This window comes from Muscardinus avellanarius (assembly GCF_963383645.1).
Source record: "Muscardinus avellanarius genome assembly, chromosome: 8".
NCBI lineage: Eukaryota > Metazoa > Chordata > Mammalia > Rodentia > Gliridae > Muscardinus > Muscardinus avellanarius.
This window is the reverse complement of record NC_137794.1, coordinates 5,003,650-5,019,476: the sequence shown is the minus strand read 5'-3', so window position 1 is coordinate 5,019,476 and position 15,827 is coordinate 5,003,650. Positions and strand designations below refer to the sequence as shown.

At 45.4% G+C, this 15,827-nt stretch overlaps 1 protein-coding gene across 1 annotated transcript in view; it reads right to left on the bottom strand.

The window, feature by feature from the left end:
* Positions 1-4,000: 4,000 nt before the first annotated feature.
* RUNX2 (RUNX family transcription factor 2) overlaps positions 4,001-15,827 on the bottom strand; it is a gene marked incomplete at both ends in the record, with an annotated part of 220,112 nt that continues 208,285 nt past the window's right edge. The window contains 2 exons of the mRNA XM_080700355.1: positions 4,001-4,476; positions 6,167-6,232. Of these exons, the coding sequence (XP_080556481.1) occupies positions 4,001-4,476; positions 6,167-6,232 (542 nt within the window). The remainder of the gene's footprint in view (positions 4,477-6,166; positions 6,233-15,827) is intronic.

The following is a 15,827-nucleotide window of genomic DNA, read 5'->3' as shown; positions in this document are numbered from 1 at the left end:
GCTCTGGAAGCTCTCCGCCCTGGCTGGCCCCAGGGCTGGAATGAGGGGATTTACCCCCATAGAAAGGGTTAGCACCCCTTCCTGCAGACACAGGCTGATAAGGACCTGCATTCACTCCTAGATTATCCCCCCACCCCTCTCTGGGAGCAGGACAAAACAGGAACACAGTGCTTACCGAGACTGGTTTCTCTCTGACCAGTAATAGAGGACCTTTGCGCTTACGAAGCCCCGGTAAGTCCTATGCCTGGCCAGTAAGTGCTCAGGTGGAGGGAGGGAGGGGTAGGCATCGGCCGAGAGAAGAAGCCGCAAATGAGAAAAGACCCAGTATACACACATAACAAAACCAAACCAAAAAAAAAAGCCATTTTATTGAAAATTAAATTCAAACTTCAAATTAATATTACAATCATGAGAAAAATGCCAAATAAATTCAATTTACAGTTACAACATACAATACAAATAGTCCCTTTGAAGTTAAGAGTAAACACATCCACAATCATGACCTGTGGCAGAAAGCAGATTTTGTACAGTATGTGCATGGAAAGCAAATCTTGGGCAATAGCAATTGGAAAGAAATAAAAACAAAAGCTTGTATTTACACAAAATGCTACAAGTATTTTTGTTCCACAGAAATCTAAGAATGGTAAAGCATATCCAAGGAAAAAAAAATGGAATTTTATTCAGAAATTACCTAAGAAATTACTGTAAGTTATGGTCTTGGCTGATATATTTCAAAGTACTGCATTGAAAAGCAAACAATTATTTGTAAACATAAAGTAAACAGACAACTAGAAAATTCTCACAACGAAAGTATTTTTAAATGCATTATCTTTTCAGAACAACAAATTCAAGCTCTGGGAAAGTCACCTTTTATTTTAACGTCCTTTCAAAATAACCTAGGTATAGTGAGTACTTTGGCTAATAATGCTGTGCTTCCACTTTTAGTTTGGATTCTGGGTGGGGAAGGCGCCCTTTAAACCATCACGCACACCGCTTCCCTTCTGGATTTACAATGGATAGTCTCTAATGCTGTAGACCTATTTGTTCCATGTCCAGGGGCCCCGGTGGTTGGGGTGGAGGCCGAGCCAGGGTAAACAATAGCTAGCCCGCCGATCATACCAGGGGTCTAAATTCAAAGCTGTGATACCTGTTCTGGAACTCTTAACATATGTTAAAATTTGTGAGACAGCTGAAACAGATCGGAAAAAACACACAAAAAAATGTGACTGTGTTGATCACACGGTAAATCCCAGGGACATTTGTGCTACATAAAAGAACCGTGGTATTTCAGTCCCACGGAAGTAGCTGGCACTAATTGGGCGCATGGTTCCATAGGAGTAGATGCTAAGACTTTGCTGTGGTCTTGAGATCACAAATCAGACACAGGACGCAGTGCAAATTTAAGGTTCAGGAAAGAGGGGGAGGGAGGGGGGAAATAGAGGATATAAATTTTAACCCCTCGGCCAAGAAAAGAGAATTTATTCTTAAAAAAAAAAAATGTGAATTACCCTATCGGGGTGGTTGGAGTGAGAACGAGGATAAATGCTTGAATTTTTCCCAAGGAGGGGAAAAAACACACAACTTTTAAAGTGTTTCTGGGTTGCTGCCTGCAGCTACGATAGAAACATTTCAACACTAAGGCATCCCTATAGTCAATATGTGTACTGTAAACTTAAAAAAGCCCTTTTAACATTAAAAAATAATGTACAAATATAGTACCTTTCTCATTAAATAGGGCGCAGCTGGCACTGGTGGTGACATTTTTACGTCAATTCACGAAAACTGAAATGTGTAACCAGACACTGGCTTTTTTAAGCACTGCTGAAACAAACACATATTTTATACTTAACAAATAAATGGACGGTGGTGTGTGCTTCGAGCTACCACACACAAACAATAAATAGTACCGACGGCTACTTCCATCTTAAGTAACAGAAGGGTGGCTTATGTATCTAAGCATACTTGGTATACCACCTTTAGAAGGCAAAGGGTTGGGTCTGGTTCCCTCGATTTGCACAGGAAGGAGTCAGGGTGGACCCGTGAATTCTAAGGAAGACCCCCTGGAAGCCCACGCTGGCCTGTGTTGGTCGGCAGCCTATGACGTCGGGCTGGAGAGGAAAGAGACACGGGGGTGCCTGGGGGCCAGAGGCAAATCTCTGCAGAGTTCTGCTAGGAGGAGGACACAGGGTTCAAAGGTAGATGCCAGAGCTGCGGGGTAGAACGGCTAGGGATTTGCCTGGTGGAGTCACTCAGCGATCCTGGCGTGAACTAAGGATCCGGTGCCGGGAGTGGTCAAAGCCTACAGGAAGGCTCCAGCTCCAACCCCTCAAGGGTAGGAGACGCCAAGCCATGTGCCCTCGCCTGCCCTTGAGACAGATGCCAAGGGCCGCGTGTAGGCCCCCAGGCGCTAGGCCTCCCCTACCTGCTGGTACTTGGTTACTATTTCTGCTCATCAGCTCCCCTAGAACAGTGATTTTATTCTGTTCCTTTAAAGGCGGGTTCTGTAGAAAGCTGCCAGTGGGTCTTTACTGTTGGTCTGTGGAGGCTGGTGGGCTAAGCATCCAGGGTGCCATTTTGCTTTCTAGTACTCTGGGTGATCAGGGTTGATCCTTTATATCTTCATTATGAAGCTGGCGCTTTAGAGTTCTGCTCAACTAGGAAACCACAGAACATTTTTTCTGCAGTTCAGTGACTCACTTGTGCTTGTCTTTTTAATATGACAAGAGTCATAATTACCCCAAAGAAATTAGAAAACCACATCACACCAGCATTTCATGCTGATAAAGGGCAACATACGTAATACATAGCTAAGAGTAGTTTTTTTTTTTTAATCCCTAATTATTGCTTTAAAAGGCAAAGCTATGTTAGAGACAATCAAAGAAAGATCTGGAAGAATTAAACATAACATTTCCTTCATACATTACAAAAAAAAAAAAAAAAAAACCAAGCTACATCTAAGATATTTGGAGATGGAAGTATTTTTAAAAAATCACATTGTGCCTGGATGAAACTGACATTGCTTAGCAATATTTCAGATATGGCTCTAGCCCACTGAAGAAATTTGTTATTTAATAAAGAGCACTTTTAGAGACCGAAGTCAACATATCAATACACTAAGAAATGTTTCAAAGGTCCAAATGTCATTAAATAATTATAAATATATCTTTAAAGTTATATGACCATTCATGTTAGCAAGTTACCTCAGATTTTACACATACTCATAATTTAAAAAAAAAAGAAAACAAATAACAAACAGCCAAACGCAAACACTATCTATACCATGATGGCTATAATAAAATATTGCCATTTTCAGTTTTGCAGAAGGGGGGAGGGGCTCTAGGGGACAGGAGCTCTCTGTGGCTAGATGGGAGAGGGGAGAGTGTGAAAAAGTAAAATAAAATAATCTATCCTGATCCGTATTTTTGAAGTCACTTTTCTTAGAGGAAGAATACTAAAAAATTTTTTAAAATTAAAAAAAAAAAAAACTGAACTGGAGCAGTTCAAAGGAGTGCCTGCAGCAAATCTGAAAGCCAAGCTTGGAACCGTTTATTCAGGATGGACGGCACCTTAAAGCACTGTCCGTGGGCCTCTGTCCCTTTGCACGCTCTGAGGCTGGCTCGGCCAGCTGTCTGCAGAGCGCACTGGTCCAAGCAGGCTGCCAGGGCGAAGTGTGTGGTTTCAAAACGCTGACATAGGAACAGGCTACTTATGATAACAGACCAAACAACCATAAAAACACCTTTTCCCTTGTTCATTCCTTTGTAAAAAAAAAAAAGTCTTAAATAGTAAACACTCTGAAACCCCATTATGATTGTCTGTCTTGGGCCTCTTCAAGGTTGCACAAGCTCATGACTTATTGAAAACAACAAGAGTCTTCTAGGAAACGGCACTGTGTGGGTAGCGGATCGATAAACACGTATTTGCACTCTCTTTCTATGGGTGTGGATTGACGCCCGCGGGAGCTGGCCCCCAGACGCCCCTGCGCCACCGCTGAGGGATCTCAGTATGGCCGCCAAACCGATTCATCCATTCTGCCACTAGAATTCAAAACAGTTGGGGAACTGCTGTGGCTTCCGTCAGCGTCAACACCATCATTCTGGTTAGGCAAATTGGGGTTTAAGAGCGTGCCGCCATTGGAGGTGCTGCAGGGCGGTAGCATTCTGGAGGGAGAGCGGTCTCCGCCCGGCACCATGGGGAACTGATAGGATCCTGACGAGGTGCCATAGTAGAGGTATGGCGTGCTGCTGGTCTGGAAGTGTCCGCTCTGGCTTTGGGAAGAGCCGGGGTAGGGTGGTGGCAGGTAGGTGTGGTAGTGGGTGGTGGCGGACATGCCGAGGGACACGCCTGACGTGACGGGCGGGGAGTAAGTAAAGGTGGCTGGGTAGTGCATTCGAGGGTTGGAGAAGCGGCTCTCAGTGAGGGATGAAATGCTGGGAAACTGCCTGGGGTCTGAAAAAGGGCCCAGTTCTGAAGCACCTAAAAATTACAACAGAAGACGGGGAGGGGGAAAGAATCTGTAAATATCAATTAAGATAATGAGAGAATTTTTTTTTTTTACCAGAATAAAAGAAAGAAAACTTTTTAGCTTTACCCCCTCCCCAAAAAAATGCAGCAAGTCACACATGCACCGGGCACCTCACAGGGTTTTCTGATCCCCCCCCCCCACTTGACAGTCTTAACGGGGTGGCATCAATCCCGGGGTTCCTCGTCCCCAGAGAATCCCAATGGGCTTAAAAACCCAAATGCGTGCCAGGTCATATGTGTAAGCCAACCCAACACTCTTGACGGCACAGGTTCACTCACCGGACTCCAAAGCCGAATCTCATTGATTTTTTCCCCCTCCCTTTATGTTTTCTTGTTGTACTTCAAACATTAAAAATGAAGCTTTTACTATGTGAGACAAGTTTATTTTTTTCTCAACCCAGTGCAAGGAAATCGCAGAATGATCAGTTTTATTATTAGAAGGGACATGAACCAGACACCTTAGCATCTTCCTATGGCTTCCGTGAAAGGCTTAAAAGAATTTAAAAATCTTGTTACGACCTTCATGTCAACCCAGATTTCAATATCATCTGAAACTATCTTACTTTTCAGGGGTGCACAGGGAGAGTCTGGCCCTCTTCTTCTCCCTAGGGCAACAAACTGAGTCGTTTTTCTTATATCTATATATACTTATTTATTTGTTTTGGTTCTAGGGATTGGACTCAGGGACATTCTACCTCTGAGCCATAACCCCAGCCCTAGTTTGTTATTTTTATTTTGAAACAGGGCCTCACTAACTTGCTGAGGCTACCACAAACCTTCAATCCTTTCATCTCAGCCTCCCCAGTATTGGGATTACAAGTGTGCACCACCATACCCGGCTGTTAGTAGATTTTAAAGGGGATGGTAAGAAGAGAGAACGGGGAGGCCAAATTCGATGGGGGACGCAGGCCTCGTTGAGGGCCAGTGCCCACAGCAGCTTCTGTGGAGGCTCAGTGCCAGGAACCACCTCCCCACGCCCAGCCAGGCCCCCTGCGACTCATCAGACAGAACTACCTTCAGGTCAAGTCCAAGCAGGAACTTAGCGGTAAATCCGGCCCCCACCCCTGAAGTGTGCAATCCTTTAACTTCCCAAGCTACCAGCATGCCTCCCACCGTAGTTTTTTGAAATGCCTAAAAACTTAAGAGTTCAAAAATCTCTAAAAGATAGGGTTATTGACAGGATTGTGACAAGCCCTTCCATAATACCCGCCTTCTTGTCGAGGCTTTGATCCCTTCTGAAGGATCTGAATCTCCTCTCCTTCCTGTATCTTTTAACTGTCAGAGAAATTACTTAGCAAGGGTCCAAGGCCTTAGCGGACAGGTTACCCCTTCAGTGCCTTTTGTCTCCAGTCTTTATTCTTGGACACTTAAAAGAATAATCCTAATACTTTTCTTTAAAGGTGCTGATTGAGGGTCATTCTTTCTTTGTTAAGAGGCACACGTGTATAAGCATTTGCTAAAACTGCTTATCATCTTTAGAAAGCACTACGATTGAGTACCACAATGTACATTCACAATAAAATGTAGGAAACAACAACACACAGATAACCGTACTTTTTCTCACAAATCCAAACATCCATCCCCATCAGACAGCTCAGCCCGGCCCGGCCCGGCCCCACCCCGGGGGTGTTGAAAGTCTCACCTGCCTGGCTCTTCTTACTGAGAGTGGAAGGCCAGAGGTAGAAGTCAGAGGTGGCAGGGTCATCATCTGCAAAAGGAGGGGAGTAGCTCTAAGTTCCCTTCCCGCACTAAGGTCCACTTCGGTCCATGACTTCTGAGACAGAAGGAGATGTGACAGCCTCAGGGGTGCGGGGCGGGGAGGGACAGTGGATCCCCATTCTTTTTCGGTGCCTTTCCAGAACCCACAGGCCCATCTGACTTGTAGAAAGCAAGTGAGGAGCTCCTGGTATCAGAATCCTTCCAAAATGACTAGGGCAGCCAGGCAGTTACTCTCTGCCCTGTCCAAACCCCTCCATCCTCGGCCTGCCTCTCCCTAACCCCTTCCCACATGCAGTGCTGACAAGCTCAAGGTTTAAGATGCAGAGGCAGTAGCTGTGACAGAATCAGAGATGGGCAGATGAGACTGAACGCCCCCCTCCCCGCCCTGCCCATGTTTATGCGCTGTCTTAACACAGGCGCAGGGTGGAGCCCACAGATGTCCTCCGCAGCCAAGTTGCACAGCACGGAGGTGAACTTGAGTTGGCCGAGCAACCCTTCCAGGCGCTTTCACATGCATTAAGCTCCATTCTTGGAGCCCATGAGGAAAAACAGAGTTCTGTGAGCAATTTAAAATGGAAAGAAGTCACACTTCAGACGTCAATGTTTTCCCCTTCCGCGGAAACTCAGGGTTCACAAGATAGGCAAGTTAACGTTAAAAAAAAAAAAATAGCTTCTCGTATGTATTTGGACTTAAAATATACTGCAGTAATAATTAAAATTCCATGTGGTTTTACTTATTTGGAAGCAGAAACCTCATTAAAGGGCTTTATGTGGGGCCCTGCCAGTAAACGCCAATGTGGTTTTGAATTCACCACCCTGCTAACCTTGTCTATTTTGCCCGATACATTCCCCTGATATTTTTTATTACCCATCACGGGCCGGGATCCCTGTACCTTCTCGGTTTATAGATGCTAGCTAACACGGACTGACATCCACTTTGCGATTAATGAGTTCTGGTTCTGGTTTATAGCAAACAATGTGTCCAATTTCCGCCGGGTTGACAGTCCTTTGACCAATCATGTCTAGTCAGTTGAGACTATAGCATCTTGAGGACTCACTCTCTCCTGACAAAGTGAACTAAGGAGGCCTTTGATGGGATTATAGAGTACCTTTGATAATTAACAAGCGATCGGATTCTCTGGAGTTTGCTTAGTCATTTTGGGTTGCCAAGAAATATTTCTGAAACACACCGCAGTGTGTTCTGGATGAAGAAATAGTCAACTTTGCTACGGGAGAATATGATTTCCCTTACATCATAACACAACGGGAGGGGGAACTCCTACGCTTAAAAAGCAAGAAGAGAAACCTTTTCCTAATCGTCAACGTCTTAGTGATCATTGGTGCAAAAGCAAACAGTATAACTACATTTTCTCCCAAGTAGGTTTACATCTGAACTTTTCACCTTCGCTTTTAACAAGAATTCATGGTTTCTTTTAGATCTTCTTCTTGGGTAACCCTGACAGGGTGTCCTAACTATTCAGACTTGGGGTCATTAGCCACGCGACCGCCATGAACTTAAACAGAACTGAATGGGCGTGGTGGTGCACACCTGCAATCCCAGCTCTTGGGAGGACTCCAGGAACTCAGTGAGGCCCTGTTTCAAGTTAAAGAGTGCTAGGGTATAACTCAGAAGTAGAAAGAGCCCAGCCTCAGTACCACCAAAAAAAAAAAACAAAAAAACAAAACGGATAGTAAATCAACTAAAGTAAAGAAAAAGTAAATTTAACTTACTAAAAGAGTAAGAGTTCCCAAGATGAAAGTCTACAGTTAAAGAAGTAGTGGTATTTATTTCATAAATACCAACTCTGAACTCAGCACTTATCCCAGTGATAGGCTTAGTACCTTCAAAAATCCCCAGAGCCAGTTTAAAACTTCTGACAAAAATCTAATGAATAAATAAAGTACAGTCAAGTTCTGGGGCCTCTGTGTGTGTATGTGTCAGCGGTACTGGGGATTGAACCCACGGGCCTTCTACCCCTGAGCCACACCCCCATCCAGAGCTATTTTACTTCTTAATTTGAAACAGCGTCTCACTAAATTGTGGAAGCTGGCCTCGAACCTGAGGTCCCCCTGTCACAGCCTCCCAAATAGATTACAGATGTGTGCCACCGCACCGGGCTCTGGGCCTTTTGAATATCACAAGGAATGACTCACAAATCTGTTCTTCTGTTGCTGTTATCCATATCCCTCCCATGTATAAAACCTATTAAGCTGTCTGACCAATAACAACTGCCCCAAAGTTGAGGATGCTTCAATGCACACTCATCATCTGGCTCTGAGAGACTCAAAACAAGAGGCACCCACACTCCAGGATGCCTGGGGGCTGACGGAAGAGACTGAAACCCCAAGATAAATGGGGCGCATCTTCCTGAAGGGCTGGATTTACTCAACATGGGGAAAGGGGTGCATCGTACAGAGGAGTGGATCTAAAGATAATATGGAGGAGACTGTGTAGATACCCAAAAAATGACTTCAACAAAACTGCCCCCATGAGCTTCCTGCTCTGTCCCCAGACCTCCTAAATTACCCATGCACCCCCTTCTGCTGGTTGTGATACTCTGATAGAAAGTCTAGACTCTTCGTTTGCTGCTTAGATAATTCTAATGCAATACACATTTTGACAAAGAGGGAAATTGAAATCCAAAGAGTTACAGGCACAGCCAGCCAGACCTCTCTGAGTTCTCACAAAGGACGAGTAGCCTAAGAAACACTTGATCTAGCCAGTGTCGAGATCTGCTACCTTATGTGTATATTTGAAGAATCGCACTCTGCTAAATTCGAAATCTGTTTACCCTGGGTGTGGTGGTGCACACCTGGAATCCCAGTACTTGGGAGGCTGAGACAGGAGGATCACAGATTCAAAACCAGTCTCAGCTACTTACTAAAGCTCTCCACAGCTGAGCAAGACCCTGTTTCCAAATTAAAATTTAAAAATAGGGCCGGGGGTATAGCTTGGAGGTAGAATGCCCCTCAGTTTAATCCCTGGCACCTTAAAAAAACAGCATATATGTGCCTATATTAAAACTACTTAGGGAGACTATTCCGGTGTCCAATGTTGCCCCAATATCAGAGTTACTATTTGGGAGACACTATTAACAACCCTTCTTGACCTTCTTGATCTAATCTGTAAGTAGCAAGCCATCAGTTCAGTTGCTGGGGCAGACGGTGACTCTGTGACTGAGACCAAGGCTGAGGGTTTGGCCCCCTTAGGGTCTGCCGGCTTCCTACAGATGCGTTTCATTCCCAAGCTGCTGTCTGCACCTCTCACCACAGCCAGACAGCTTGCGAACAAATGTTGCTGTCATGAGGGGAGCCCAAGAACCTTGCTCATTAAAGCAAGCAGAGGCAGCAGCAGCAGCAGCAATTTTTCACAGCCTAATGTACACAGGGAAAAATGTATGAATAAAATGCCCACCAAGCCCCAATAAAAATAAAATCAGTGTTCAAAAGTCAAAACATCTTGCTGGGTGCAGTGGTGGTTGCCTGTCATCCCAGCTACTCGGGAAGGAAGATCAGGAGTTCCAGGCCAGTGTGGGGCAACTTAGCAAGACCCTTTCTCAAAATGAAACATACAAAGGGCTGGAGATGTATGTACCTGAGTGGTAGGGGGAGCCTGGGTTCACTCACCAGGGTCACACACACCCAGACAAACGTACCCATGCATACTTATTCATATACATACGTAAATACACGGGAAAAACATCATGCCCCTTCCCAAAAGGAAAATGGAAATACCCGTCCAATTCACTCAGGTTTCTAGGGTCTTGAGAACAAGAAACCAAGAAGTGAGGGAAGAAAAAAGGATGCCAAGCTCCTTAATTCTCGTGGCCCATAGCGCCCACTGGCCATCCGTCATGCGCTGCTTCTGAGGCTGCAGCCCCGGGGGCTGACTCCCAACTAAGAGGGAGCTGTCAGGGTCTAACACTCCGAGTTTTAGACTCAAGGCTTACTAGCAGTGATACTGGACATTTCTAGGTTCTTGACTTGACCATCTTCTAAGACATAACTGTGCATAACTTAAGGCCACCGCATGTCCGGGCAAGGAGGTGTTAACTTCAAAGCTTCATCGGGGCCTTTTACGTGATACGATTTATTGCTTCAGCAAACCTCAAATGAAGCCCAAGAGCTTTTTAGCGACCCCCTCATGGCATTCCTTCCTATTGAAACAAAGAATGCACGAGCTGATCTGTGCAGAGCTGCTTCCCCCACCCCATAACCTGACGCTTCGCGACACTTGGGCTGTCCCTTTCCAACGCTACTTCCAATAGCATTTGTTCCCAAATCACTCTTTTTTAATTTAATTTAATTTGTTGTGCTGGGGATGGAAACCCAGGGGCATTCTATCTCTGAGCTATACACCCCCAGCCCTATATTTTATTCTTTATTTTTGAAACAGGGTCTCACTGAGTTGCAAAGGGCCTCACTGAGTAGCTGAGTCTGGCTGCAAATCGCAATCCTCCTGTCTCAGCCTCCCACCTCAAACCAATCTTTTGGATTAGCTGTTTCAAGCTGTTTCTTAGATTTCTCACTCCAACTATAGTTCGGCTTCAGGTGGTCAACTTGTGTTCTTTCTCTCTCTCTTTCTCTCTCTCTCTCTCTCTCTCTCTCTCTCTCTCTCAGAACCTAGTGCATTATAAAATGAAAACAAAAACCATGTAGATGTATGGATGCAAAATAAAATGAATAATATAAGGATTGATAGTAACTCTGTGGTAGCTGGCACATTGCTGACACATTAACAAACAGATATTAAAAGCCTTAAGCAAGGCAGACATCAAACCTAAAATGTAATTCAAATACAACGCAAACCTATAAAGCCTCCTAAAATTCTCCCTAAAGCGTGCTCAAATGGATTCTTAGCCGTCATTGTATAAGGTGACCTCGCACCACAGACAGGACCCCACGAACAGCACTTGCTGTGAGTTCATGGGGGGCTTTCATCTGCTATGGGTTAGGTTAGCCCCACTTCGTCGCTGGCACCTGTCCTGCATCCGAGCCAGTATCTGTGCGTAGGTCCACGCTGGGGAGCCCGGGGAGGAGGGAGAGGAAGGGGAAGAGCTAGGCCAGAAACACCTGGACTATCCAGAGGTTAGCACACAAGGGCTAAGTATTGCCCTGAAGGTCACAGTGTTTATTTGGAATGACTCAAGTAACAGAGGTAAGAGCACCTGTCTGGATTTCTAGACCAGTGTACAGAGCCTGTCAGAGTCATGCAGCTGCATCACAGCTGTAGGCTGCGGGTGGAGCTCGGGTATAGAACCCTGGCCTAGTCCCCACCCCACTCTGCACCAACATGTCCCTGGGCCCCTCAGTGTGGACCCTCAGGCTCTCCTCGGTGCCGTGGGCCCCTCTCCTCTCAGCCAGACCCAGGTTAAAAGTGCCCGCAGCAGAGCCCGCTGCCTCCCAAGGCCTTCCCAAGTGCTGACCACACCTTTATTAGCATCTTCTTTTACCCATGTGCAACCTGGACAGCGATGCATATAAATTTCCCACTCCATTGCTGTATAGTGTTTTGTGATATTTTCATTTTCCAACTTAAAAAAAAAAAGCAAATTAAGGGTAAGAATCATGAATCTTTTAGGTTCTGAGAAAAGACAAATATAGTTGGGTGTGGTTCTGCCACCCCAGGACTCCGGGAGGCTGAGGCTCCTAAGAGGAGGAGCTCAGGTTCGCAGCCAGCCTCAGCAACTCAGTGGGACCCTCCGAAACTTGGCGAGACCTCGCTTAAAAATAAAAATAAATAAAATAAGGCTAGGGGTGTAGCTTGGAGGTAGAGTTCTCCTGGGTTCAATCCCCAGTAACACACACACACACACACACATAACACACACACGGACAAATGCTTTGAAAATTTGCTAAACAGATGAACTGCTAGGATAGTTTCAAGCAGGAAACAAGCAAGAAGCAGAAATCCTATAACATTATTTTAAAATTAAGTTTAGACTATGTACAAAGTATTCCTTTACATTTTTCCACCCTGAGATTGTAAGGAGTTTTGTAAGTTCCCTGAATTTATCCCTCATACTAAAAATAATAAAATATTTATCACTTAAACTGGGTTCACTTTTAACCCCATTAGATAATAATGACAAAAATATACCATATGTGGGGGAAATGTAATGGATCACGCTAACAAAGAAGAAATCAGCAATAAGAGGATTTGAAATTCAGTTTTCAAATCATGAAATGACTAGCAAACTCCATAGTTTTGCAAAAAAAAAAAAAAGAGAGAGAGAGAAACAACCCAAAAACAAAAAGAAAAAGTGCCCTCAACTCTCCAGGATAAATATTTGTTGACTGTGTTGTGAGGAATGGTACTTTTCCGCGCCCTGCTCACAAGTTCAGAAAGAGTGGCGCGATTCTGAGACTAAGAAAATAGGCTGAGCACAGGAAAAAGCAGAGAGGAGGAGGACCCGGCAGTTTCCAGAAACGCAGGCCAGGCCTTAGACCCACCCCATGTAAGGATATTGCTGGGAGGCTGTATTTCCTTTTTGTGAAGGGGAAGGAGGTTGGTGGTAGATGTGTGAGCTTACAGGCGAGCATTTCAGGGAGGGAGGGAGAGAGAGGGAGAGAGAGGAAAGAAGGAAAAGAGAGAAAAGCAAAAAAGAAAGAAAAAAGGAAAGAAAAAGAGAAAAAGAAAAAGAGAAAGAGAAAAAGAAGGGAAAAAAGAAAGAGAATGAAAATGAGAAGGAAAAAGAGAGAAAGAGAAAGGAGCCAAAGGTGGAGGGCAGAGAAAAGGAGGGAAGGAGACAGAGGTCTGGCTAGGTCTTGATTAGGAACTTTTTAAACCCTAGGAAGGGTGGATAGTGTTTGAAACCCGATCTGCCTCAGGAAGGAGGCCAGCACCCCGGACACCAGGTCTTTCAGAAGGGGCCACCCACGGTGCGTGGTGGTCATATGACTGCCCTGTCACATCCTGAAGCCATTTCCAGCCCCTGCACACGTCTGTGCTTCCATTTACAGAGGATGGGATATATTGGGAACCCACATATGGAAACACTTTCAGAGAATCAGCTTCCATGAAATTCATAATGAGCCAAGTTGCTTCAGATGTGGTTGCGTTCCTCCGATTAGCCAGGAAAAAAAAAAAAAAAAGGAGGAGGAAGAAAGGGACAAATCCACCCTTTCAGACCTTATTTCAGTTACAGAAAAATTAAAAACCACTAATAACTTATGGCTACCAAAACATGAAGCCACCATTAAGGACGAGGAGGCCAACGGGGCTAAAAGTGATAGTCTCCCTCCTCGGGACAGCAGCCTTGGGATTAGTAATCTTATCTTAGATCTGGGGAGACTTTCCTGTGATGTTATCTGCCTAAAGGGGCATAATTAATTTTCTGATATCCTGGCAAAATGTAGTGCGCATGTGCACACAGGCGGGGCCGGAGGCGGCGGGAGGTGGGGAGGGCGGCAGAGGACGAGACCGACTCTTATTTGATAACATGTGTGGTCAATTAAGACCATTTTAAAAAATTGCAACTAAATGATAAATTGTTCCTAAGTAAATCTTTCAAAAAAAAAAAAAACAAAAAACGGTGAATTCAGAAAAGACAGCTTGGTATTTTCCTGTGGCCTGCGTTAGTGGGGTAACTTGGACGATATTCAAAACAGAAATTTATGAACTGGTTGAGATATTATCGATTAGACACCAAAGCCAGGCTGATGGGAAGGCCTAAAATACAAAAAGGGGACAGAGGAGGGCTCTTAAAGGGGGCATTTAACTGATATTACAGTGAAACTTAATTTTTCTATCAAAACAATGACGGAAGGGTTATAAATGTCACATAACTTTTAGGTAGCACAAAAGTTTTGAAAATACTCTCCTTAGGGAATCATGCTCTGCCAATGGACTGGGCCAGGCAGGCATGGTGAAGGAGCCCCTGGTCTTTCTCTGCCCTCTGGGGTGTCTCAAGTGGAAAGATCTGAGCTGTGTTTCTGTAGGGCTTGTAGCAAGCTGAGAGTCACTGTTGAGGAATGCTCTAACTCCATGCTGCCTGGCGATGGGTAGGAAACCAGACCTGGCTCCTGAACAAATCAGCCTTTGCTTTTCCCAGCCAGATGCATCCCAGAGTGATTTAATATTCACCGTATCCCACGGTGTTAGCAAAGACTGAGATTTCAGGCAACTGGGATTTCGCTGCCATGCCTCGGAGCTGCACCAGAGCTTGACTGAGGCTGGACACTACTGCCAACCACGCTTTTTTGGAAGACAAACTTAAACCCAAATTAGTTAAAATAATTGTCTCAAGCTGGGTGTGGTGGCGCACGCATGTAATCCCAGCATTGGGGAGGCTGAGACAGGAGGATCGTGGTTCACGGACAGCCTCTGCTACTTAGTGAGGCCCTCTGCAACTCAGTGAGACCCTGTTTCAAAATAAAGAATAAAAAATAGGGTTGGGGGTATAGCTGGGAGGTAGAATGCCCCTGGGTTCCATCCCCAGAATAATAATAATAATAATAATAATAATAATAATAAATAACAATTGTCTCAAGGTTACAGGCAAGTCGGTGGTGGTGGCCAGGACCCTGGCCCCAGGCCTGTGGGCGCTGCCCCTCTCTGATCCAGTGATAATTCAGGTCATTTTCAAGTGAATTCTTTTTTTTTCTTTTTCTTTTTGTGGTACTGGAGATAGAACCCAAGGGCCTACTACCTCCAGGGTACACTCCCCAGACCTGTTTTTATATTTTATTTGGAAATAGGGTCTCACTAAGTTGCTGAGAGCCTCACTAAGTAGCTGAGGCTGGCTTCGAACCTGCGCGAGCCTCCTGTCTCATCCTCCCAAGTACTGGGATGACAAGCGTGCGCCGCCACGCCTGGCTTCAAATGAATTCTAGCAGCCTGGCCATGGCTAGAGGAGAGGGAGGTAGCAGCCAGGGGATGGAGATGGAGATGCTTGTGGAATGGCTCACCGCTTTGCCCCTGCCACAGACTGATGCTCTGGGTGACCTCAAGCAAACCACGTCTCTATTGCTTTCCCCAGGCTCCCTGACTCTTGGTCACAGTGCACAGCAGAGAGCCAATATCTCCGTCACCAGTGAGATCGACGCTCTCCAGAATGAGCACTAAAAAGACAGGATCCCAGCTGGGAAAAAAATCCCATGAATCGGGACGCGGAATCCTGAAGTACTCGGCTTCAGGTCCAACCAAACTTCCCTGGAAGAGCCTGACTGAGAAAAAGAGACGAAGGCAGGAAAGCCGGTCGTCCCTAAAGAGGCTGATTCCTACCACTCGAGCGCACGTCCATTTGAAAGCTCTGTGTCATTAAATAGCCCCTATAAATAAAGGACCAACCTGGTCTCAGGCTAACCCTCTAACCAAGTCTAGCACTGGCCCAGAAGACAGGCTGGGAAGGGGATCGGCTCCAGGGGGCAGCTGATTCCCAGACAGAACCAACGTGAAGCCTGACGGCCTTGGAGCTTGAGCACTTTTTTGTTTTTCCCCTAGTCCTGGGGATGGAACCCAGGAGAATTCTATCTCCGAGTTACACCCCCTAGCCCTATTTTTTTTTTAATTCTTTATTTTTAAACAGGGTCTCACTAAGTTGCAGAGGGTCTCACTAAGTAGCTGAGGCTGGCCACGAACC